This window comes from Osmia lignaria, chromosome 2, assembly GCF_051020975.1.
Source record: "Osmia lignaria lignaria isolate PbOS001 chromosome 2, iyOsmLign1, whole genome shotgun sequence".
Lineage (NCBI taxonomy): Eukaryota > Metazoa > Arthropoda > Insecta > Hymenoptera > Megachilidae > Osmia > Osmia lignaria.
The window spans coordinates 12,591,901-12,617,192 of record NC_135033.1 but is presented as its reverse complement, the minus strand read 5'-3'; the positions used below and the strand labels follow the sequence as shown (position 1 = coordinate 12,617,192).

At 33.3% G+C, this 25,292-nt stretch overlaps 4 protein-coding genes across 10 annotated transcripts in view; 2 read left to right on the top strand and 2 right to left on the bottom strand.

Annotated features, from left to right (window-relative positions):
• The window catches only part of Svil (Supervillin), a 10,709-nt gene extending 2,897 nt beyond the window's left edge, over nt 1-7,812 (bottom strand). Inside the window, exons 1-19 of one of the 3 annotated variants that reach the window (XM_034330011.2) lie at nt 7,672-7,812; nt 7,068-7,226; nt 6,751-6,906; nt 6,578-6,666; nt 6,373-6,499; nt 6,034-6,280; nt 4,546-5,958; nt 3,184-3,902; nt 2,877-3,082; nt 2,714-2,792; nt 2,486-2,624; nt 1,951-2,209; nt 1,571-1,847; nt 1,391-1,489; nt 1,151-1,319; nt 915-1,072; nt 594-835; nt 319-520; nt 90-241 (exon numbers count right to left, since the gene is read on the bottom strand). In XM_034330011.2, coding sequence (XP_034185902.2) covers nt 90-241; nt 319-520; nt 594-835; nt 915-1,072; nt 1,151-1,319; nt 1,391-1,489; nt 1,571-1,847; nt 1,951-2,209; nt 2,486-2,624; nt 2,714-2,792; nt 2,877-3,082; nt 3,184-3,902; nt 4,546-5,958; nt 6,034-6,280; nt 6,373-6,499; nt 6,578-6,666; nt 6,751-6,906; nt 7,068-7,224 — 4,890 coding nt within the window. In that variant the 5' untranslated portion in view covers nt 7,225-7,226; nt 7,672-7,812. Of the gene's footprint in view, nt 1-89; nt 242-318; nt 521-593; nt 836-914; nt 1,073-1,150; nt 1,320-1,390; nt 1,490-1,570; nt 1,848-1,950; nt 2,210-2,485; nt 2,625-2,713; nt 2,793-2,876; nt 3,083-3,183; nt 3,903-4,545; nt 5,959-6,033; nt 6,281-6,372; nt 6,500-6,577; nt 6,667-6,750; nt 6,980-7,067; nt 7,227-7,665 lie in introns of those variants that run through there. The other 2 variants (XM_076690210.1, XM_076690212.1) reach the window with 2 other exon arrangements.
• On the top strand, nt 7,671-13,470 carry vir (VIR_N domain-containing protein). Of its 5 annotated transcripts, none has more exons than XM_076690236.1 (6): nt 7,671-7,790; nt 8,441-8,579; nt 8,669-8,781; nt 8,870-9,233; nt 9,304-12,946; nt 13,039-13,470. In XM_076690236.1, the coding sequence occupies exons 2-6, from the start codon at nt 8,526-8,528 to the stop codon at nt 13,329-13,331; spliced, it is 4,467 nt and encodes a 1,488-aa protein (XP_076546351.1). In that variant the 5' UTR covers nt 7,671-7,790; nt 8,441-8,525; the 3' UTR covers nt 13,332-13,470. The 5 variants fall into 5 exon arrangements, with proteins under 5 accessions (XP_076546351.1, XP_076546350.1, XP_034185918.2 ...); XM_076690235.1 differs by lacking the exon at nt 7,671-7,790 and adding an exon at nt 7,809-7,932; XM_034330027.2 differs by lacking the exon at nt 7,671-7,790 and adding an exon at nt 7,923-7,985.
• LOC117606950 (pentatricopeptide repeat-containing protein 1, mitochondrial) lies at nt 13,429-16,428 on the bottom strand. The gene is made up of 5 exons (XM_076690243.1): nt 16,305-16,428; nt 14,347-16,004; nt 13,966-14,271; nt 13,601-13,890; nt 13,429-13,541 (listed from the first exon to the last, which is right to left on the bottom strand). Exons 2-4 carry the CDS (start codon nt 15,772-15,774, stop codon nt 13,783-13,785), a joined length of 1,842 nt encoding a protein of 613 aa, XP_076546358.1. The 5' UTR covers nt 15,775-16,004; nt 16,305-16,428; the 3' UTR covers nt 13,429-13,541; nt 13,601-13,782.
• Nucleotides 16,361-25,292, top strand: Mgtor (nuclear basket protein megator). Its single transcript, XM_034330010.2, has 15 exons — nt 16,361-16,732; nt 17,043-17,205; nt 17,290-17,511; nt 17,574-18,133; nt 18,198-18,589; nt 18,660-18,925; nt 18,998-20,049; nt 20,137-20,609; nt 20,706-21,152; nt 21,223-23,280; nt 23,363-23,779; nt 23,861-24,226; nt 24,289-24,472; nt 24,549-24,866; nt 24,970-25,292. The coding sequence occupies exons 1-15, from the start codon at nt 16,561-16,563 to the stop codon at nt 25,080-25,082; spliced, it is 7,203 nt and encodes a 2,400-aa protein (XP_034185901.2). The 5' UTR covers nt 16,361-16,560; the 3' UTR covers nt 25,083-25,292.

Sequence of the window (25,292 nt, the reverse complement as noted above, 5' to 3'; positions counted from 1 at the left end):
TTATAAAAGAGAAAAATAATTATTTGTAAATAAATACAAAACAATATATACGTAATATCAAAATGCAACTTTGTTATAAATATATGAACCTTATTTAGATCAAGCATTTCAATCTTTGGTATAGTACCCCAATATTTTTCAAGGGGTACTAATTCTTCGTCTTTAATTTCATATACCATGTTTGTATCCATCATAACTGTCTCATAAAGTTCATCCTCATCAGGATGTCCACCATCGATAACTATTGAAATAAATATTATTATGAAATAATTCATATTATTTTTACATTCATGTCGGATAAAATGTCTGTTACCTTACCATTCACGTTTTCAAGTTCAACGCCGAGATAATTCCAAAATTTTTGTAACTGACTTCTAGTACAAGTTATTTTATCTTCGTTAATAGTAATAACTTGAGATGCTTGGCAACCAAGATCTTTGTGTTGTTGAATACTCATTGCTATTTCTGCACCTCGAGTTTTTTCAATAACATTACAATACTTTCCAATATAATTATAAACCTGAATTGAAAATATAAGATTCATTAAGATATTATAAATAAATTTTTTATTTAAATAATATTCTCTTAATTACCTCCGATTTTGTCACTAAAATGAAATTATCGCCGCTGTTTATACTTTCTCCAACTGGCTCAACTAATCTTACTTGTATGTGACGCCTGCCCTTAATTAAAATCAACATTATATCTTTATATGGTTGTAGTTTATTCGCTGAAATATTTGTTTCTGCAACATTTCTTAGTGTTATATTACTAAAGTCTTCGGTAGAAGCTAGGCCAGCTAAAGCTTCCATTGCTAACGACGAATTTTTAGCTACTATAAAATAATACAATGAGATATAAATAACACATCATATGAAATTAATAATATGTAATAAAATATCATAAAGACTTACGTTTTTCAATATTTAATTGTTTCATTACCTTCTCTGCAATACCAGTCCGAATCTCAGTATATTCTGATTTCAAATCAGTACGAGCAGCAAGTGATTTAAGAGGATTTCTAGACATGACACGTCGTCGTTTTAGGTGTATATTTCGTTTCTGAACTAATCTATAAATACATAAAAAATTTATTAAAAATACAATATCAAACATAATCAATGACACTAATAAGAAAAGCAGAACTTACAATTCAGATTGCGATGTAATCATGTCAAAATCGCTTTCGTTTAAATCAATTGATTCAGTTTCACATTTTTTTAATGAAATTCCAGTAAAGAAGGAAGTGAATGTTTCATCATCTATCTTAGGTACTGATACAACAGGTGATACATTTTTTCCTACTTTCAATTCTTCTCCTAATAAAATAAACGAGCACTTGAATACAAACATTAATCACAATTACCCAACTATTAAACAAACTACGGACCACTGTCTTCGCTTGTAGGTTCAGAAAAGCTTTCTCGGGACTTGATACATGAATCTTTGCTTGGGCTAGTCGGCATAGATACAACATCCTTTGCATAACCTATTTAAGAATACATTTTTGCACTTTCAAGATTTTCTTTCTACTTACTAATTTAATTTAAATTACATTAAAGAATATTACCCTTTTTCGCTCTAAATCGCTCGGGCCTAGGTGTTTTCTTCTTCCTATCTGTAATACTTCCTGTAACTTCAATAAGTGGCGAAGATGGTCCTGGATCTAAATGTTCTGGTAGCTCTACCTTCATTTTGCCAGCTACTGTAAATTTTGTTACATCCGATGCAGCTATTCTCTTTTTCCATCCTTCTGTAGCAGATTCTAATTTTCCAAGACGATCGGCTAGTACTCCTTGCTTGATGCTTAATTCTTCTTTACTGAGTAAACCAGCAGATAATCCATCCTAATCGTTGATTTTAATTAATTACAGTTAACGTGTTTAAGGTGTTTAAATTTTAGAACAGAACCACTTTGATATAAATAATCCAAATATAAAAAAATATTACAGATGGATTAGGTGATTCCGGTGCTATGCGTCTTTTCCAACTTGTATTACCACTACGCTGAAGTGCAGCTAATCGTTCTGCGATACTCATGCTTGGACCATCATTAGTATCTATTGTTGGTATTGCTTGTGTTGCACTACGATATAATCCTGGAAGAGCTACAGGATGTTGCTTTTGTATTCCTGCAGGACACGAGTCACTTTCGTTCGCTTTATTGCTAATCGTATGGTGACTGGCGCTCTTCAACAATGAAGCATACCTATAAATAGTTAATTACAATATACACGTGTGTTCACGTTCACATTTTTTTACATAATGTAATCTTATCAGTAATTGTAGTAATAAATAGAAAGAACGTTCTACGACGTGTAAAAACCGCATTTGGTAAAGTATACTGAAAACTTAAAAAAATAGAGCAGACATTGTTACAATTTACAGAATGCTTCATTAATATAAACTAAATATTAATGCGATATAAAAGAGGAGTCTCCTATTTTAAATTAATATATAAATAAATTTATATAAAATCTATTACCTGGTTTGTTTTGAAACAGAAGAATAAGTAAAAGAAGATACAGCTTCATAATCGTCGCCGGGTGTATTATCCGATGTTTGAACCGTTTCTTCATGAGTTTTGGATGAAGTAATTTCAGTTTGAAATTTATCAAAGTCACCTAACGAAGATATGAATATTGTTGTATACGATGAAAGTTACTTTTATGGAAAGATATTGGACATATTTATCCAATTTCTTACTACTTACCTACTTTACTATTATCTTCTTTATATGTACAACTCAGATCGTACTGTGTAGAATAATTATGTTTAATTCCACCTCCTGTCTACATATAAGATCTTATATCATTATTGATGTTCTTAGTCTGATTAGAAATACTTTCGCTTTATCAATATTAAATATATATTACCTTATTTTCTTCCATTTTTAAGTTAGATTTTAAAATGGAACGTGGTAAAGCATCACAATTTTCAGACGTTCGTTGTTCTGATTCTTCGGATTCCTTTTTAAGTACAGATTTTATTAACTTCATACCTTCAAGTTCAGGACTTTTTGCTCGAGGTACACTAGGTGTATGTAATGGTATAGTTTTTAAAATGCTTTTTGGTAAATTACCTTAAAAAGCATCAACATTTTTATAAAAGTTTTAGAGAAATAATTACATTACATACATTAATGATAGTTTATTATTTCATTCATTTTATTTTAATACTTACTTATATCTAACGAGGACTGATTAACAGGATTTAATGGAGATATTCGCGACGCTACTTCAACTTCCTCAGATGTAACTGGCTGCGTTTTATAACGAGTAGTCGGCCGTCTTCGCGAATGCCTTTCCATTGATATATTATTTGACACGGAACATTTTTCAGTATCAATTTTCTGATTAAATAAACGCACTCGTTCTGCCAAACTTAATTTAGAAGGATCAAACTCATCGTCAGTTGAATTATTTTCCGTTGACTTTGGATCTCTAGCTGATGTAGCATTACGCTGATTTTGTAAAACTGCTTCCTGTACTTCTTGCAAAGTTACTGGCTGTGTGTTAAATCTATCATTCCCTTGACATTTTCGTTCTCTATAACGTTGTATTCCATGTGACCCTTTATTTTGTGCTTTTTGAGGTAAACCATCTTTTTCTTTAGAATTTGCTTTTTCTTGTAAACTTTTGAAATGCATTGTCATTTTGGAAACACTGTTACTACGATGTACACCATTATTTTCCTGATTATCCGAATCATCTGATTTCCTTTGTAACAATAGCGTTTCATCATTTGAATACTGTTTGTTATCCATTATTTTGCCAGGAAGCATACCACTCGTACTACTATCATCTGTAGAAAGACTATAAAGACATGCTTTGTTTTCTGTCTCAGTTTCAAATACTGGAGCAGTTTGCTTTTCCTTATCTGGTAAGTTTTCTTTTCTTATGCTGTAATTAAATGCAATATTGATTTGTTATCTTTATTTTAACCGTTTTAACCCCATGCAGCGCGATCGCATTGTTTTGATTTCATGTCGAAAAGACCCACTACATTTCACCTTGATGTGTAAATAAATCAAGTACGATCGCGCTGCTTGGCATTTTTCGACAAGATTTTTCATTTCAAATACACCTTGGAACCGAAAACGGTTAAGGATTAATAAGAAGTAAATACATTTATCACTTAAAAGCTTTTGTAAATCATGAATTGCATCTAAACAAAACAAGAAAAGTTCTAACAGACTACATTAAATCAGAATTAATTTTTAAACAAACGTACAGATTGTGTATGTACATGTTCTGCTTCTCTGTTTTCTGGTAGCTTTCAGAATTGCTAGCTGATCTATAATTAAACTTGGCACAGAGTCAGAGTCTTACTGAACGTATTACTATGTCAAAGGTATAAACAAATATTCAAAATACTAAAAAAAAAAAAATATATAAAAAAATAATAATAATAATAATAATAATAATAAAAAAAAGAATAATCTTAAATAACTCAATGTTTATTCATTTTATAATTGCCAGTTTTTATTATATCATTGTAAATTAATTTCTAAAATCATGTATTTATAGAAAGTGTACCACATACCTGTACAGTATGTCAGAGGAAGTGAGACAAGTATTGGCACTCTCACTATCTAGAGAAATATCTGCTTTGGAACAGTTGCTATTTACTGTTAACCTTTTTTGCGACTTCTCTTCTAATGTATCATTTACAGATATTAATTCAAGAGATCTTCGTTTGTTAAGTACACCAGTAAATTCATGAGGAATATTAGATGGTTGTATATGACCGACAGATTGTGCTCTTTTTCGCAAAAATACATCTGTTGATTTCGAACATGCATCATCATTAATAACTATCTCGTCACATAAATTCAAACGGACTCGCGATTCATTGTCTTTACAGCCAGGTTGTTTCAATATAGGTCGTACAGGATCGTTTTCCACTATTCCACTTGTTCTAGTTTGTGAAACACGACTTCTAAGCATTGACAACTTTTTTGGTGACGTCAATTCTGTTTCGTTACATTCATCTTGTGAATTTTTTCGAGTTGATTTTAAAATCGTCTTTTTAGGTTTATCGTCATGCTCGTCCGATTCGGTGCTAGACTTCTTTTTCAATATTGGTCGTGGTTCTATAGATGGTGGATCGCTACCAAATGATTCTTCTCTACTGTGCTTCTTCTTTAGTATTGGCCTCACCTCGGAGCTATCAAGTATTTCGGGACCACTCACACTTGTTGCATCCGTTGTAATGGTCACGTGATGATTAACGTTGTTTGATCGCACGCTATTTGTAGATTTTCTTTTAAGTATACCTTGTGGTTCTAAAGAAGCAATATAACGATCTTCTCTATCATCCTCCCTAGATGATTTTCGTTTTAATATAGAAGTAGGTTGCGGATCTGGACTCTGATCCCTTTTGATAATTTCATCCAAGGATGATCGTCTTTGATTCTTTAATATTGGTCTAAATTCAGAATAAGTATTATCGGCGAACGAAATGTCTGGCGAACAGCTACGCCGTCGAAGTATTTCACTTTCATCTAGGCTACTACGTTTTTTTAAAATACCATGTCTTTTATGTGTTGGCTCTACTACAGAGGGTGAAAATGTTACAGGTAAAACAGTATGAGTAGAACTGGATACAGTTTGAATCACTTCATTTTCAGACAGTTTATGTTTAAGAATTGAAACTGGCGTATGTTGCATACTTAACGATCCATCTTGAGAATGTTCTTCGTTTGATTTTTTTAAAATAGAGCTTTTCCTTGGAGATGATTGTTGCAACACACGTGCATTGTTTGCGTTACTCTCTGTACTATTGAAAGAATTTCCTTGAGATGATACAGCGGACGTATGGTTTTCCAATTGAGGTCCGTAATTTGTTGGCAAATTTGCGTGCGATGTAAGTCTTTCCACGCGTTCTATAGCGGATTTTGTTAACGCTGTTAATGCATCAACTCTTCGTGAAACTTCTGAATCACTATGACCACCACTGTTATTGAAATGAAGTTTACATTAATCTGATATCTTGTAGGAAAAGCAACAATAATAAAAATACAATTATTACCTAGTTCGTTGCGTATTTGAACATTTAACATTTGCAGATGTATTTACAGAAGGCAATGTACAAGTTTTTGGATAAGTTGTAACATTTTGAGTACTAACTTTCCTGTAAGCCACCTTTGACGCAAAGGGTTTTTTATCTAAATTACTTGTTGCTTGATGTTGATTACTAGAATTTGAAGTAGATATTGTATCAGATATGTAACCTTGCTTATTTGATTGTCTTCTGGTTTGTCTAACGCTATATTCAGCTAAAATACATATTAAAATTTTTGTGAACACTAATTTACTAAAACTGACAGGTAAATATAAGTGAAAATGATTAACTTTTTAAATCACTTACACTGACACGAGCGATCTCCTGTTGTCTCCATATTAAGAGATCGATTTAAATACGATTTTCGCTTATAACTTTTATCTCTCTCTCTCGCAGAATTTATAATACTATTGTTACCTGATATTGAATTTTCCTGAAAATAATATTATACATTTTATAATTTCCAAGTTACCATGCATATTTGGTGACCATATTAAATGCGATTACTTACATCTTTAATTGATAAACTACTGCTAGGTTGGAGACCCAAAGGAGCAGAAGTTTCTGACATACCTAATTTTTTTGATAACACTGTTCCACCTGTGTAAATAAAACATAAAATATATTAAATCTCATATTAAAGATAGAAGATATACTCTGTTGAAACTAATAAATGCAACATACCATTGGGCGATATAATTGAAGCAGCCCTTAATCTGGAAGTCTTAGTCTCACGAATTGGTGCTGCTTTGTATAATGTAAGATTTTTACTTTCTTTATTTTCTGATCTTGGAATCGATCGATTACTTTTTTCCAATATGGAACTACGACTTTTACTTTCTATTATAAAAGTATTGACAATCAGTTCCATCAAAGTGAAGTACATTACATATACATCAAAAATTGACATATTCTTTAGCAATTGTTTTTATTAAAATTAATTTGAACGATAAACATATGATATTTAACAAGTGGAAAAATTTAAAATATAGTATACTTACTATTTATAACATTAGGTGTTATATTCTTTTTAACTGAAATTTCATTATAAGGAGAACAAATGTTTTGATTCTCATATTTAATAGAATCATTTTGCGAGCCATTCGAAGAACTTTCTCCACTGGTTGCCATTAAAACTGTGGCTCCAGCAGCTACCATTCCTAAAAATAAATAGTTATCACATCAGATATTTGTAAACAAATCATTTATCATTATTATCTATTAATATACAAACATATTTAATTTCTTGCAATTCAAAAGTATAGGTCATACAAGAGATAAATATAAATATAAAATACAATAATTTTAATCATATAATAGAATGAAACATTTCAATAAACAAGAAATAGTCAAACGCTTATTGAAATATATAATTCATTTATTCTTTGGAAATTTATAAAATGGGAGTATACATGGCATTGAATCTAAAAATGACGTTAACAAAACTTTTCACCTGTTTCAAAACTGAAATTTAACTATACATATTGTTTCAAAAAAAATACAAAGAAGCATATTATGAACATTAACGTTAATAATACTTGTAGTGTTTTCAATATTTCTTTGTCTCATAGTATAAATTATAATAAAACTTTTCCTTACACTTACTGATCTAATATAATTTTTGTTTCATTGTAGCCGTATCACAATTTAAAACAAATTACAAATAATCAAGAACGCAACCAGCGACGCAGATCAGTTATCTCGTTATCACAGCTATTCAATAAGTAAGTAAGTACTACTTATAAAATACATATAAAAAGTACCCGTTAAAATCGGGCTGATGTATAAAATACACGAACTTTACGTTTTATTGCGAACAAAAATTTACAACGGAAAAAAAAAGTTATTCGCAGAGAGATTGCACAGGTATTAGTCATTACAATTTCTCTCATAACGAAGTAGAACGAATAGAACCGAAGGTATCAAACCAAACCAGATGGCGTTTGTTAAAATAAATAAATATATGTCATTATAAAAGTATATATATATATATATACATATATACACAGAAGAACAACGTGTATGATTTAGTAGTGTTAATCAGTTTTTTAAAAGTTAATGCTTTTAAATTTCAATTTTTCAGTTTCATTTTATCACTGTACGTTTCAATATATTTAAATTGATACAAAAGCATTCAACCTTTAATTGTAATAGACTCAGTGTTAAATTTTGAATTACATTTATAAACATTGTATCAATAACTTATTAAACATTTTTTCCAATTTCATGATAAAATAATTTTAGTTGCACTTAATAATATCACTGATAAATAATATTCTCTTTGTAGGTCAATTTTATGATTAAAATGTTTATGTAGAAAAATGACCAAGGTTAGGTGTAACATTAAAATATATTTGAAATTGTTGTTTTATAGGGTAAAATAATGTAAATACCATTTTGATCTATCGCTTTTGAAGAAGATGCTGCTTCAAAATATTTTATACTGAAATAAACAAAACATGGATAACACAGAATTGTTATTTTTTGACACTTTTTCACATGATATTTCTGAGGTAAGATGTGATATAATGTCATACAGTCGTGATAATGTTAATAATAATAATAATAATAATAATAATAATAATAATAATATGTTTTTCAGGAACTCAATCTGGATTTAGTGCAATTTCCCAAACCTGTGTATATCAGTGAAGTTAGAATTATTCCATTAGGTGCTAGAGTACAAGCAGATTTTCCTGGAGGTGTTCGTTTAGGGTATTTAATAATTTCATTAATTTTTATTCTGCATATAAAAAAAAAAACCGCTTCACTAAAGTTAATCTATTATCTGATTTTAATTTAGAGCAACAAATCCATCACAATTTGAAATTGAATTTTTTGTAAATGATTTAAGTAAACCTGGAGCTTCTACGTTTGAATCGCTTGGAGAGTTAGAATATAAACAAAATATTCATATTCAGTTAGAATGTGAGAGAAAACAAATACCAACAGATGGTTTAGTATTAAGAGGCTGGTATACTACCATTACCTTAGCTGTATATGGAACTTTAACAAAATCTTTGAATAACCCACAAGAAATTATTAGCTCAGCTGCTGGCTCTGCAGCTTGCGTGACTGGGTTGGAGGAAGTCGTAGAAAATACTATCCAAATTTCAGAACAACAGTCCGAATGGTATTATGAAAATCAAGCACAGTCAAATTCAAATGTAAGTATGTAAAATGTAAGAGATCCCTTTTTACAATGGTTATCATGAACTCTTTTCATGAAATGTATAGGAAACATGCGTAGCAGCAACACCCCCGCTTCCTATACAACCAATTCAAATAGTTGAATCATCCAGAAATTCAACATCAGATACTGGAAAAACAGATGTAGGACATTGGGAGGAAGATGTTACAAATAGTACTCTAAAATCTACAAAACGTCCTTCTTCACCACCTTCCGAGTCTTTAGTATCGCTAAGTCCTGAATCAATATCGGCTGAAGAAGAGGAAGGAGAACAGGATGGAGGTGAACAAGAGACAGGAGAACCATTTGAACCCATATTATCCGATGAAGACATAATGACAGATGATATACCAGCTGCTGCTGAATACGAATGTGACAATGCACAGTTGAATGACATCTACTCCTTAAACCCACCTGATTTATTGGAGTTGGATGAATCATTGAACATCGTTGAAGAGTGCCATATAAGCAAGGAAATGTTAGATAAGATACACGAGATATTACAGTCATTATCAAAGTCAGTTTTACACTTTAATAATGCATCAGGTCAAGAAAAAGAGACATTCGTTCATAATTGTGAATCTTTATGCGCGATACTTAGCCCTTTTCACTTGAACAACACAGATTTTAGTGACTTGGCTAATATCGTGAATGCTGGTTTAGATACGGATCTTGCTCGTGCACAACCTCAACCAGCTTATAAAGTTCGCCATGTCAAAGTAGGTGTACGACTAGCCGAAACTTTGTGTAAGCTTCCCCAAGGTCCAGACATACTTTTAAAAGTAGATGCACCTTACAAATTACTAGCATTGTGCATGCGCGAAAATGTAGCACTTCCCGTGAAACTTTCCGCTCTTCGTACACTAGATGCTGCGCTAATAAGCCCTATAATTGTTCAAGAGTTTCTTAAATCAAACAATAATTTATACAAAAATGCTTTAACGATGCTGGACACGGCAAAATTAGCAAGATTAAAGTATGCCTTAAGTTCATTGTTGCGAAAAGTACACACGTACGAATTTCTTGACGAATTGAAAGAACTTGATGAATTAGCCATCACTGAATTATCAAACACATATGTATGTGCACCAACATTAATGGCTCAACCAAAACGTCAGCTTCCTGCGGGTGCACAAATGGAATTCGAACGTGAACATAACCGAAATCCTCGATGTCATTTAATAGCATATTTCGAGCATCATAAACTTCTCTATCATATTTTGTTTGCGCTCACTTCTCCAAAATCAGATTTAAATTTAATTAAAGCTACTCGTCGTTTTCTGCTACGTGTTTCAGACACAAAAGAAGGTTTATTATATTTGTTAAAGGAACCAGAAGTTACGAAATTAATTTTGAAAGCTTTGAAATACGAATTGCCTGGAGCAGGTTCAGTTTTAGCTTGGCGGCTTCAGGTTGTTCAATATTTATTACGTTTAAAATATCAACCTACTGATTGGATAGCATTAAACAAACTTCATTCTGTTTTAATATTTCCTGAAGGCTTGCAGGCTATAATAACAGTTCTTTCTACAGGGGAATTCATTGATATTTTGATACCCTATCTTTCTGATCCAAATCTTTGTGAATTCTCTGCGGAAATTGTATCAGCAACAATACGTTATTCTGATCGAGTTGAAGTATTTCAAAATCGCGCTGCAATTATTTTAGAAAAATCACGAGTTCAGGCTGTTTTAAAAGATGTTACATCATATTTGTCTGTAGCAGCGCAACCATCGCATTGGAATTATGGAGATGTTTCTCCGCTTGTTACATGTATCAGAAAAAATGCAGATAAGGCTGCTTCCCTTCCAGGACAGTTAATTACAGCATGTAGAATTTTGTATTATCTTGTTTTTCCTTCGACTAACGACATTGATCCAATGGAACCTTACATTGAATTAAAATATAGAAATGCATTAACTCAGTTATTTGCTGCCGACGGTTTAACAGCTCTTATCGCTGTTATGGCAAATATTTCAGAATTTTATGAACAACCATTTTTACACCGTGCAGCTCTAACAGGTCGAAGAGGTTTGGCATTAGTCGCGTTACTTCTTCCATGTATAAGATTAACAAGAGCCTTACTGGAGCGTCTTGTAAAATGTATGGCCACAGATTTTAAAGATTTAACAGCTGTAGTTCCATTACTTGGGGTATATTCGTTAGTCGAAGCTATCCCCCCTATTAGAATTGTACAAACTTTATCCGAAGAAATAGTAGGAACACTTTTGGTATTCACGCAGGCTGTAGACTCGGATGGATCAGGAAATGTAGCAAAATCATTATGGACACAAATGTTAGGTGAAGTGCTTAAAATGGTTTCTTTGAGTCCATGTAATTTTATACCTGGCTTAAAACTCTTAACAAGGTTGTTACCACCGATTTTAACTTTGAAAGAAACTATGACCGAAGATGCCGCCCGAGTCTTAGGGCTTAGAAAGCTCTGGTCTGCTCATTTACAAGCTCAAGCTAGTAATTTAACTGAAACATTGCGATTGCTTTGCGCCAGTTGGAACAAAGATTTATTAGTCCTTCTGGCAAAAGTATGTAAGCAATTAAGTGATTTAGCAGCACCTACAGCTTTACTCGTAGGAAGATGTTTATTAGATGGTATTATAGCTGCTACTCCTTTAGAAACTAATGTTTTAATTCTTGCGTTACTTGGCGAACTTGCGAGGCATGCACCTATGAAAGCCACTTTGTTAACTTTAACTAGTCCTGCGTCTAGAGCGCAAGTGAAATCTGATCAGAAATATCCACCTGTCATTGAAATGATGTGCATAGCACTTAAAAATACAAATGATATTAGAATGCAACACGAAATTCTTGGTATCTTTGAAACTTTATGTGACTGTACGTTAAGTCTTATGCAAGAAGACACAAATGAACCCTTTGAAAAAAGACTTACACATTCGGTACCTAGTAAAGAACCACTTTTGTTCATTCTGGCTGCCCTTATCGATATACTAGCTAGTAGTACGAAATTTGAAACTGAGATATTACAAAGTACACTTCGAATACTTCTCTCTCTTATTAGTCATAATTATGGTTTATACCATGTAAAAAGCTGTTTAGAAAATAATCCTGATGCATTACGATCATTACTAGAGCATATTTCTGTCTTAGAAGATCCAGAAGCTCAATCTGTTGTAGATTTAACTATATTGTTCTTAGAAAATTTAATTGCATCTGAATCGCAAGGAAGATCTTTATATTTACGAGTACAGCAACTAGCATCTTTAATATTATGGGATAAAAATGAACATCCTTTGGAAAAAATAAAAAGTGCACAAGAGCTGGTGGAAATTTTTAAGTCTGCCGAGGATAAAGAAGAGAAAGAACCTATTCCAGAAATGTTGGAACCATTATTGCCCACTCCAGAAGCTCTATTAAATCAATTTTCCCAACGATGTTTAGGAACTCCGGATCTTACTTCTAAACGTCCAAAGAAATTTACATTTGCGTCTGCGAATCAAGCCTCAAATGAAAACACAGTGGACTTGTTAGCACTTGCAGCTGAATTACTACCTGCTGACTTTAATTTACTGACAGAAGCTCAAAATTTATGTTCCAAGACACCTCCTGATGATGCTACTCAACCATTGCAATCAAAAACTCAAACTGATGATCAAGAAACTAGAGATGTTCAGAAACAATCATCTCCTGTTTCTAAAATAAAACAACCATTCGGTAAATTATATATTTGTTACTGATGATAACGATATAATTCAAACATCCTATATATTTAAACAAAAATATCTCATATTTTCTTACTTTTATAGTTACACCTATGCGAGGTAGAACACAATTTACCAGTTCTTTAAGAGGCGGTCCAGTGGTGGGAAGCGTAGGTAGAGGAGCAGATCCATTTAGATCAAGACCACCAAACACTTCACGACCACCGTCCCTTCATGTTGATGACTTTGTAGCATTAGAAACATGTGGAGCACAACCAACCGGACCTACGGGTTATAATAAACTTAGTATTCGCGGAACTTGCCCTTCGCGTGCTATCAGTACAGGAACAAGAAGTCGACCATGGACGCAAGAACCCCGCCCTCCTTATCTTCGTTAATTTAATTAATTTAGACAATTAAAGTGTTTATTAATAATTGAAGACTATAATTTCCTACTTAGAAATATCAAAAAAATGTCTTATTAGAATTATATCATATTATTATTGTTATTATTATTATTATTATTATTATTATTATTATTAGTAATCGACTTAATTGGTGTACTATCGCAGTACAAAATTTCTTGATGTGTATATGTTATAAAAGTCCTATGAAATAAAAAATTTCATTATTAATATTACATCTATACAGAATAGTTTCTACTTACCAAATTTTTCTGTATTTTTCATAGGTTTAGAAACAACTGAAGCTACTAATCCATATCGTATTTGTAAATGTATTATTTTATTTTGTTTTGTTTTACAAATACGAGTTATCAAAGTTCCAACTCTATACAGTTTAAATTAAAATAAAATCAGACTATAAGTTAATGAAACCTGTTTGAGCATTTCAATAATCTGTATTTATTCCTAGCTTTTCTTTCCAATTTTCGTAATATATTTTAAATTGGTTATAATCTGCTTCGGTGAAATATATTCTTTTATTAGTGTAGTTATGCTAAAACAATAATAAACATCAATTTATTTACTTTTGAACAAACAGTTTTAGTTACTTCTGAAATAATGTGTATACCTTATTTTCTATTTCTTTTAATATCATTTCATCAAAATTTTTTAAAAATTGTAACATATTTTTTGATGGTTTAATTTCAGTTGCCAATATGTGCTTCATCAAATATAATACATAAGAAAACCTTTTATTAGCACACGCATTGTGTAACAATGTTTCTAAAATTGTATAATTCGGTGCAAAACCAATATTATCCATTTGTTCTAAAAGTTCTTTTCCATCTTCAAGCTTTCTACATCCAATAGCCAATACTCCAAATGTTATGATATTGGCTGTGAAATGATAACTTTGTATCGTATTAAGAATAGCCTGCAAATAAATATAAGTTAATAACATAGAATTTACATACTGTAACAAATATATCATTATTTTGTAAGTACTTACTTTGGCATCCATATAATTTCTTCTTAAACATCTCCTTTTAATAAGCATGTTAAAAAATGTAATATCTACATTTATATTATTATTTTTTAGGTACTTAAGAAAATAGTCTTCTGCCGTTATTGTGGGCGGAAGTAAATCTAAAAGTAATGTGATTGTTTTTGTATCAGGGTATACACCACGACTTTTCATTCCATTTATAAATTTTTCAACTCCACCAAATAAAACTAATCGTTTTGAATGCAACGCGTCGTCCAGATTTTGTAACAATAACTTGTTATTATTAACTACATCTATTTCTGAAGTATCAGCATTTGCCACAATATGTTTAGATTCTGTAAGCATTTTAAGGAGCGAAGTACTCAACACTGGTGGAGAATCTAATAAATCTGATCTTTCTACATTCTTAAATTGAATTTGAGTTTCGGGTGATTCTAATACTAAAGTATCATTTACTTTCAAATCCCCAAACTTTGTATCTCTAATTGCTCTCAAAAGGAGATTATAATGTAATATGTTAAATTTCATTTTATCTTTCTTCATTTTGTGCCACAAACCCAAAGCATATTTTAATCCAGATTCCTTGTCACCAATTGTTGCGTGAAACAAATAAGTGGCTATACTATTTGAAATGATACCATTATCCCTTGCTTCATCTGCTATTTGAAAGGCAGTTAAAACTTTGTTATGCCGACCATAAGCTTTGATAAGAGCACAGTAATGCACTACATTTAACATTAATTTTCTCTCAAGAAAGTATCTTCTTAAATAGTCCAAACGTTCTACCGCAATGTTTGAATCAGTTGTGTTAGCACAAGCTTGAATTAAAGAAGTATATACCCTTGCTGAAGGAACTAAACCACTGTCTCTTATTTTCTTAAATAATTTAAAACATTGATTTACGTCTCCTTGTAACGCAAATGCAGAAAGTAAAAGTCTATATATGAAGACATTTGGCTTATCACCATTTTCTTTCATTAAATCTAATACATTTAATGCTGCATTTACATTCTTTGAATCTATATATGATTTAATAAGCTTACAATAATCTGTGTAACTTAATCTTTCTATTATAGGAATTTTAGTACGTTTTGAAAAATTTTCTTCTTTTTCCTCATCTTCATCCATTGGAACTTTTTCATATTTTTCATGTGAAATGTTTCCAAAAACATCACCATCCTTTGGCAAAGGATTGGTACAAAACTTTCTATTACAATTTGTAAAATGCAAAAGATTTATATCACTTGTATTAAATTGTTTCATTTTATAACATAAATAGTAATTTTTATCAATATTTGTACAGCCACTGTGATTATAGTTTTGCAACATCCATAAACATTGTTTTTCTTGTTTAATGTAATTACAGTAATTATCTATATAACCTATAAAACTTTTTGATTTCAAGATAGTACTTATTTTTAAAGAAAACATGCTTTGTGTTAATAAATTTCTTCAAGAAAGCATAACCTTTTTTTTTTATTTTCAATTAATTGAAAATACCATTCGCATATCCATACACATATATAATATTGATATGTATTTATATAAATAAATATATAAATATATTAATGCTTTCCTCTTTCCTGGTTATGCGATAAATAGTTGAAACTCTGTATCTTCTTTAGTTCTGATTCACTGGTTACTCCTTTCAAAACAAATATCTAAAATAAATATAAATATTGTGTTAAATGTATAATTAAATAATTAAAAAGGAAGATAACTATATAAATATAATTTCATAATATCTAAATATTTCTTTTCTAGAAAATATTTTTAAACAAGGCGCGAAATTATAACTTCTTAATCGTGAAGGAAGGAAAGCAATGCTTCAAAATAAGAAAATATATAAAATATGTATTGTGTGAATGATATACAAAATGTAATATAAAAAATTGTGGATTTTTATTTATAAGTAGATAAATTGTATGTATATGCAATACTTGAATATTTCAACAATTTACATTAAACGAAAATTTGGCACACCAGCGCTAAATACGGTTGATTATAACGCTAAAGCACGCTAAAGTAGTAGCCATTCGCGTCTTCGCGTCAGTTTTACATGGTTTTACAGAAGCCATAGCAATTGTGAGAGGAGAAGGTAATAAATGATGAATGTTTGATCAAATGTGCCTTTATTCGAACACAATTATACATAAAATACGAATTTATCATTGAAGAAAGATCTACGCAATTCATAAGGTATATCCAACGTAAAAGATGGAAAAAACAGAAGAAAACGAACACAATGTGTTGCGAGAAGTTTTAAGTGAAGAAGAATTGACACAAATCCCAGAAGGTGTTGTTAAAAAGATAAATGCATATTTCAATGAGAAATTTGAACAATATATTACTGCGAAAGCAGTTTTTGAAACTAATAGAAAAAATTTTGGTATGTTTGAATTGAATTTTGTAGTTTTTGTCACAATAACGATCACCCGGTTTATTTACATGGCGTAGTTAACCTCTTTTTATAAGAATTTACCGCATTTATTTAACACTTTAATTTGAATATTCTATTAAACATGAATGATATTTTTATGTATAAAAATATGGGTGATAGATTTGATCAAATGGTGACACTCTGGATATAATTTTGTTTTAGTAATATTAAAATTAGCTAATTAGTATTAGTTGCATAATAATAATAATAATAATAATAATAATAATAATAATTCTACGACTGATATTTAATTTTTTAGATCAAACTGTAGATAAATTACAAAAAGATTTGGCAGTGGAAAAATCAAATTTCGAAGAATGTAAAGAAAAATTGGAATTAGCAGAGAAATATACTACCGAGTTACAGATCAACTTAGACCAGACTAAAAATGAAATACAAAAATTACAAGAAACGGTTAAAAGGTCTAAATATCTGACAGATATAAAATTGAAGATCGTGTAAATTATGTTTATATTCGTTTTATTTAATATAATTTAATATTATAGGTTAGAGAAGGAAAATGTTGACTTACGCAGACATAGGGACACAGTTGTGGATGAAAGAGATGCACTGCAATTACAGGTTGAACGGCGAGATACAGAAATTGAAAGAATGCATACAGAACTATCTTCTTTAGGTACTCAATTGCAAAATGCTGTGGCTGCAAAATGTCAAGCTTTAACAGAGACAGAAGAAATTAGAAGCCGCGATATGACTCTTGAATTTAAGTATGTATTTATAGGAAATAAATATGTGAAATACCATTTAATAAATATGTTGCATTATATAGGGAGAAAAGGTTAGAACAAGAAAGGGCTTTACTTTCACAACAAATGGCAGGTCTTGAGGAAGAGTTAGCAAAAAGAATGTCAGAATTACAAGCAACAAGAGCAGAAGCTTCTGCTCGAGCTCTATTAACAGATACCCGTTTGGCACAACGCGATGAAGAATTACGTATTGCTAACGAAGCAACGTCACAACTACGAGAATCTTACGCATCTCTTCAACGGCGCTGTGACGAATTTGCTCAAAAATTAGAAGAACAACGTAATCATGAAATTTCTATGCATGCTTCTTATCGAGAAGAAATTGGTGCTCAAACTAGATTAGCAGATCTGTACAAAGGTATGGCTGATGAAGCAAATGCAAAAGCTGAAGAGTTTAGCGGTGCAGTTAAAGAACTTCAGGAATTATTAGAAACTGCTACAGAACAATATGGAACATTAGAAACTACGCACAATCAACTTCAATTACAACATAAACAAGAATTAGAAGAAAAAGAGCAAAAGATAGATGAACTTTTGAAAGAATTAAGTCATGCAAATGAGTTGCTTAAAAATATTAAACAAGGTAATTGGTCACTATTATTTCTTAACAGTTTCGTTCACAGTTAACGGTTCACAATTGTTTACAGAGAGATTAGATCAAGCTGTTGAACAACTTGCACCTACAGCAGCCATAGCTAGTCGTGTTTTGAGAAAAGGTTTAAGTCTTACCCAGATTTATACACAATTAGTCGATGTATCAAATGAACTAACTTCGGAACGAGAAGAAAATGAGCGTCTAAAATCACAAATGGATGTTATTATACGAGAAGTAGAGGAAAAAGCTCCTATTCTACAACAACAACGCGAAGATTATGAAAACGCCGTGGCTAATATTGCAACACTTACATCAAGATTAGACGAACTTTTAGCAGAAAATCATAGATTGCAAGAAACAGCGGACGAAGCAAATCGTCTTGCTAAACATCATACTAAAGAAAATGAGAGGTTGAAAACAGAATTATCAGATTTAGCTAGACAGGTAAGGAACACCAGTTGTATCTGTTTTTACATATTTTAAAACATATTAATATCGTAATTAATGTTTTTAGGTATGCTTCCTTTTGAAAGAAGTCCAAGAGAGCAGAAGTGGGGGAACTGCGCATACAAGTGAATTTTCAAATTCAATGGATATGGATAATCTTGCTTCATCTGAAATTATTAGCAAGAAGCTTGTCACTTTTAAAGATATCGAAGAATTGCAAGAAAATAATCAGAAATTGTTGTCAATTGTTAGGACGTTATCGTCAAGGCAAGAAGAAATTGAAAGGGCAACCGATGAAATAAATTCTGGAGAAATGAAAGAGAAACTGGATAGGTTTGTAATTTTCTTACAAATAATTTACTTATTTCTGTATTTATTTATTTCACATTGTTAAAATCGCAACAGATATTTAGAACAATTGGAAGATATGCAAGCTGCTCAGGATAGGCAAGCAAAAATGTTCGATGGTCTTTTACGACAGCGGGATATGTATAAAAATATGTATCAACAATGCTTGAAACAGACAGGTACATCAGACAAGAAAGAATTTTCGATGAACGAGGTAGAGGAAACAAAAGAAGAGGGCGAAGAAAAATCCGTTACAGATAAGGCATCTGCAGTCAGTCAGGACAACGTTAATAAAGAAAAAGAATTACAAAGACAGTTGGCAGAAACTGAAACTAAATTAAAGCAGATTACAGACGAGTTTGTTACATACAGAAAGGAAAAAGCAGCACACGAACGCATGTTAGGAGAGGAAGTGGAAAGACTTAGGAAAGAAGCGGAAGCTAATTCAGCTCGATGTTGTAGATTAAAAGCACAGTTAGATTCAGCTAATGATAGATTTAATCTACTACAAGCAAATGTTACTTCTTATAAATCTCAAATAAAAGTACTCGAAGAAAAATGTTTTAATTATAATGTGACAATTGGCAAGCACGAACAAAGTTTGATGATTTTGAAGGATGAAGCTTTATCAGCTCAAACCCGATTATCCCGTGCCGAAGTACAATTAGAAAATATACGCCAAGAAAGACAACTTTTACGTGACTCCGAAGGGCGTCTTTTGAAAGAACGGGAAGTATATCAAAGAGAACGTCAGACGCAAGCTTTATTAAAAGCAGATGTTGAATCAATTAAAGCTAGTTTAGAACGTGTTCAAGCTGAAGGTCAATTACGTGCCGAACAGCGTTTAGACGACGCAACAAGGGAGTGTGCAGCATTGAGGCGACGATTACAGGAAGAACAGGATCGATTTAGAGAATTATCTGGACATTTGGAAAGACAGCTTGCTACAGCGCAGGAACGATTGACGGAAGAACGCAATATAACTGAACAAATTCGTGCGGAATTGGAACAGGCTCGACAATCGGATTCTCAGAATACGCAACGTATCGAAGAACTTAATGCTAAACTAAGACAAGCTGTTACTCATTCGATAACCAAACCTTTTAACGGTAGGTATATATGATATACAGGTAAATATTTCAAAGTTTAGTTGATGATTATAAATAAAATTCTCTGCCTCCTATTTAAACTTGCAGGTGATGAAAATCTCGTAAAGAGATTAAAAGAACTTGAAATGCAACTTGCAACGTCACAGGCAGAAGCAAAATCTTTGTCAGAACAATTGAAAGGTGCACGGCAACAAAGTCAACAGTATTGTGATATAGCGGAAAGCACCGAAGCACAGCTAAGAGAATTAACCACGCAACATAATAAATGTAAAGAAGAATTAGAAAATGCTTTAAAGGAAGCACGCGTAGAAATAATATCACTTCAGAAGAGAGTTCAGGAATTAGGAGAAGAGTTAGCAAAAGTTTCTAGCGGTCGACAAGAAACTGATTCAGAATTAAGAGAAAAATTGGCTGATGCAGAGAGAAAGCTTGAAGAACTAGACGAAGTTAAGGGAGAGTTAGAAATTGTAAAAAGTGATTTACAAAATGCTTCAATGGCAGCTAAAGAAGCTGAAGAAAAATATGCTAGAGAAATGGTATTGCATTCAGCAGATCTTCAGGTAAATATAATTATTCTTTACGGTGCAAATAAAAATGAAGTAAAATGTTTAGTTAATAATATGTATATTTTTTTTTCCTAATTGAATTACTTACAGTTGTTGGCAAAGTTAAAGGAAGACACACAGGCGGTAGAAGAAAAAGTAACAAGCTTAAGTCAAGAGAGAAATGCAGCTGTAGAAGCTTTAGACCTTGAAAGAATAGCTTATCAAGAACGAGAGAAAAAATTAGTTCAAGAACTTCAAGAAATGCAAAAGAGAATAGAAGATTTGGATACACAGAATGCTATTTTACATAATCAAATTCAAGAATTAAGCGATAAAACTGCAATTATGCATAGTCAACAATCGAAAATAAACGAACAGGAAAGTCTTGATACTAGTTTAGAAACAATGAATCGTAGCTTTAGTGGACTCGAAGATGATTCTAAATCTGCCGAACAGTTATTAAGAGTAATGAAATATCTAAGACGCGAAAAGGATTTGGCAGTAGCAAAGTTTGATGTTTTAAGAGCCGAAAATCTTAGATTGAAATCTCAAGTAGAGGTTAGTGTTGTATGGTATTTTTCTTTCTCGACCTTTTTCTACCACAATTAACATGCTTTTCTTTATATAGGTTGTAGAGAAACGACTAAAAGAAACGGAGACCGTCCTTAATTCTGAAAGAGAAAAGTCAGAAATTGATGTAGTAACAACATCTAAACATGCAGAGTTATTACGAAAAGTTGAAACTTTGAATGCAATAACAGATTCTAATAGAATCCTTAGAGAAGAAAGGGATAGTTTAAGCGCAAAAGTATCAGAGCTTACCGTAAAGGTAGCTGCACTTTCGGAAGAAGTAGGACCACTTCGAGACAGTTCGAGAGATTTGCAAGCAAAAACAGAAGCGTTATTGCAAGAGAATGCAAGCCTTAAGGGTGAGGCGACTAGATGGAGGCAAAGAGCTAATACGTTGGTAGAAAGAGCTAACAAAACTAGTCCAGAAGATTGGCGTAGATTACAGACGGAGCGTGAAAATCTTAGCAAACTGCTCACGTCTGAACGCGAGGTACACGCTAAACGTGCAGAAGAATTAAATCAACTAAAGGCAGAAAAAGCTAAATTAGAAGAGTCGTTATCGCAACTTCAGAAACAGGTACAAGTTCAAGGTGAACAAGTACAGAAAGTTTCCGAAGAAGCACGTAAATTAGGTCAAGATTTGAACGAAGCTCTTGCAGATTCCTCTTCCAAAGCTAAAGATCTAGCAACATTAAGAAAAGAACTTGGCGATAAGGAGACTGTTTTAAATGACATTAAGAACAAAGAAATTCAGATTAGAAAGATAGCAAAGAAATACAAGACTCAGTTTGAGGAACTAGCGAAAACGGTAGAGGAAGAGAAGAGTAGATCCGAAGAGACTCGAATGACGTCTGGTACTTCAGGAACTGAAGATACCGTTCAGATATCTCAAGAACGCGAGGACCAACTGCGGGAGGAAGGTCGACAAGAATTGCGTCAAGCGAATTTAGAATTAACTTCAAAGATTGATGAATTGTCTCGTCAGATGGTAGTTGTACAAAGTGAAGCCGAGGCTTTGAAAAAAGAAATCGACAACATGAATAAAACGAGCGTTGAGAAAGAAGAACGCGCAAAACAGGTACTGAAAGGAGCAAGGACCAAGATTATGCAATTAACAGAATCGAAGAAGATTTGTGAAAAAGAACTCCTTGACCTGAAGGCAAAAATTGAATCTGGTACTACCGATTCGGATACTGCTGAACACGATGCTAGACTTGTAGCGCTTAAATCTCAAATGGAAGGTAGAATTTCTCGTTTGGAACATGAAAAGGCCGAAATTCAAGCGGAGAAAGAAACTCTTTTACAAAGAGTTACTCAATTCCAACGACAATTAGCCGGTGTTAGCGGAGTTAGCGCTACAACAGAACCACCGACGGCCAATATTAAACCAATGTCCGCTCGTGCTGAAACTCCGTTAGCAAGTATTCGTCCTATGAGCGTAGTAGTGCAATCTAGAACAGCTGCTGTTCTACCTACAACCGCTAGCGCACCGGTAATGGTTGCGCCTCATCAACAACAACAGTCGCAACAACAAGTGGTGCACACTACTGAAACGAGTTCTCCAACTAGCAGCCTTCCAGATTTTCAACCGGCCAGCACTAGTAGTAGTTCCTCACAGACAGCGCCTAGCACTTTGCGTCAGCTCGTTGTGCAACCACAACTGAGCGAGTCAGCGGAGTCGACTCAAAGAGAAGATCCAGAAAGTGCAGAAACCCTTAGCGTGCAACAACAACAACAACAACAGCAGCAGCAGCAGCAACAACAACAATGCCAGCAGCAGCAACAGCAGCAGCAACAACAACAAACTGTTGCATTAGTAAGTCCAAGGGTCGAACAACAACAACAACAACAACAACAACAGCAGCAGCAGCAACAAGCTGCAGCTAGTGATCAACAGCAAACTGTAGCCAGTAGCTCTACTCAGTCAGTGAGTACATCCCAAGCTTCGACAGGACATAAACGTCCTAGAGCTCTCGATTCTACGGCATCTGGATCTGGAATTGTAGAAGGTGTTGATCATAGTAGACAGGAACAAGTTCTTAGCCCTAAAACTAAACGGACCAGACAAGAGATGCCATCTACAGCCAGTGCGAGTGCGTCAGAGGTCGAGTACCAGGTGAATTTAAATAATGAAAATGTAAAACACATCGAATAATGTTTATCTATTAAGAACATAACTTATCTGTTAAATTTTTTAGGTACCCACGTCGAGTCAAAGAGATCAAGACGAAGAGGTAGAGGAAGGATGCGTAGTTGTGGTAGATTGTGACGAAGGTGAAGGAGGAGGTAATCATCAAACTCAGGAAGAGGAAGAGTTTGATAACGATCCATACGAAGAGATGGAAGAAGAAGAAGAAGAAATGCCTTACGAGGTCGAGGTAGAAGTGGAAAGGGATAACAACGAAGTTGAAATTATAATGGGAGAAGATTCTACGAGCGTAGAAGCCTCTAGACAAGCACAAGCAACGGTGCCGATAAATCAACAACAGCAACAACAGTCAGAAGCAATTAGTAGTGCTGGACCAACGGGAGAACCAGCCACGTCGTTTGCAACTCGATTGTCACGGGGAATTGCGCCTATGCCTAGGCAACAACAGCAACAACATCTTCTTTTGGTACGTCTTGGATGTTATCTGTACTTTTGCACAGATAACAGAGAAAAGAATTTTCTTTTACGATATTGCAATAAATTTTAGCCACAGCAAGGGTACGAGGATGGAGGTGACGATAGTATAGTACCAAGTACACCAACTTTGTTTGTACCACGCCGAGGAGATGGTTTTGGAGAAGCTGTCAGTTCACCACAAGTTCCTCAAGGACGTTTTACCTTCGGAGATTCGTCTGCGCCAACAACAGCATCCTCGACTCCTTCGTTATCAACTCCTTCCGGCTCAACAGCTCGAACAATATTTGGTTCGTCCAGTTCCGGTGTTGCGCCAGTTGTTCAAGAAAGTATGGACGATACGCGAATGGATCTTGTTCAATTAGAAGACGGTGGTACTGGTCGTAGTGTACCTACTACACCTTTGCAAGTTTCACCAGCGGCTGATTTACCACCTTCGGTAAAAATTTTTCGTATCATCGTTACACAGTATTACGACGTTGTAAGACAATTTATTTGTAGACAAGTAGCGGACCCGCTGAAGAACAAGAAACACCAGTTTCAGTAACACCACTGTCAGGTAGTACAGGTGATACTAGCGAAGAACCTGCGATACCACCCAGTATTCGTGTACTCGGTATTGACGATCAGCAGCATAATCAAACTGAAATAATTACAGAATCTATTAGTACAACACCTACCGAAGGTAATGATTATAAATTCTAATCTTGAGTAATAGTTCCCTATGCTATTCAAATGATTATCTATTTATATGTATATAGGTATGAGTTCAGAAAGTGAAAAACGTACAGAAGAAGCTGGTCCCTTAATTTCCGGAGATGACGATACAGTAGATGCAGGAGAAGGAACCGAAGAACCAGGAAGCGACATAGTGGAAGATGAAGTAGAAGAAAGTCGTGAAGCGGAAGCGTCTCCGTCTAGCAATACGCGTCAAAGAACAGCAGCAGCTGCGGCTGCAGCTGCAGCAAATGGTAACAATAGAGGCAATTCGGGGCGACGATCAGCACGATCACCATTTAGAACAGCGCGTGGTACTCGGCCTACACCAATTGTTTGGGAAAGTCAAGCTAGCGGCAGAGGTAATTGTAATCACAAATAATAAATTGTGTCATATTTGTGTGTGTGTGTGTGTGTGTGTTTTTTTTTTTTTTTTCATTATGCACAAGAATAAATATTTTAAAGGGCAAACAATGATACGTGGAGGACACGCAACGAGAGGACCAAATAACGAAACAGGGAGAGGTCGTGCAACGAGACGCCGAATGCGCAGTAAATATCCGTACGCGAGATTCTAAGACAATTCTTTTTGTATACAAAGTCGTAAGAAAGATACATATTGCTGGCTTTGTACGCGAATCGTATAAGAAACGTTGGCTGTTAATATATATCAACTTTCAAATATTAAAAATATTTTTATTTCGCGTTAAATAGTAATTTTGTTGTATACATATTTGTCAGTATGATATTTATTACGCCTAACGTGAACGAAACAATAAGATTATTTT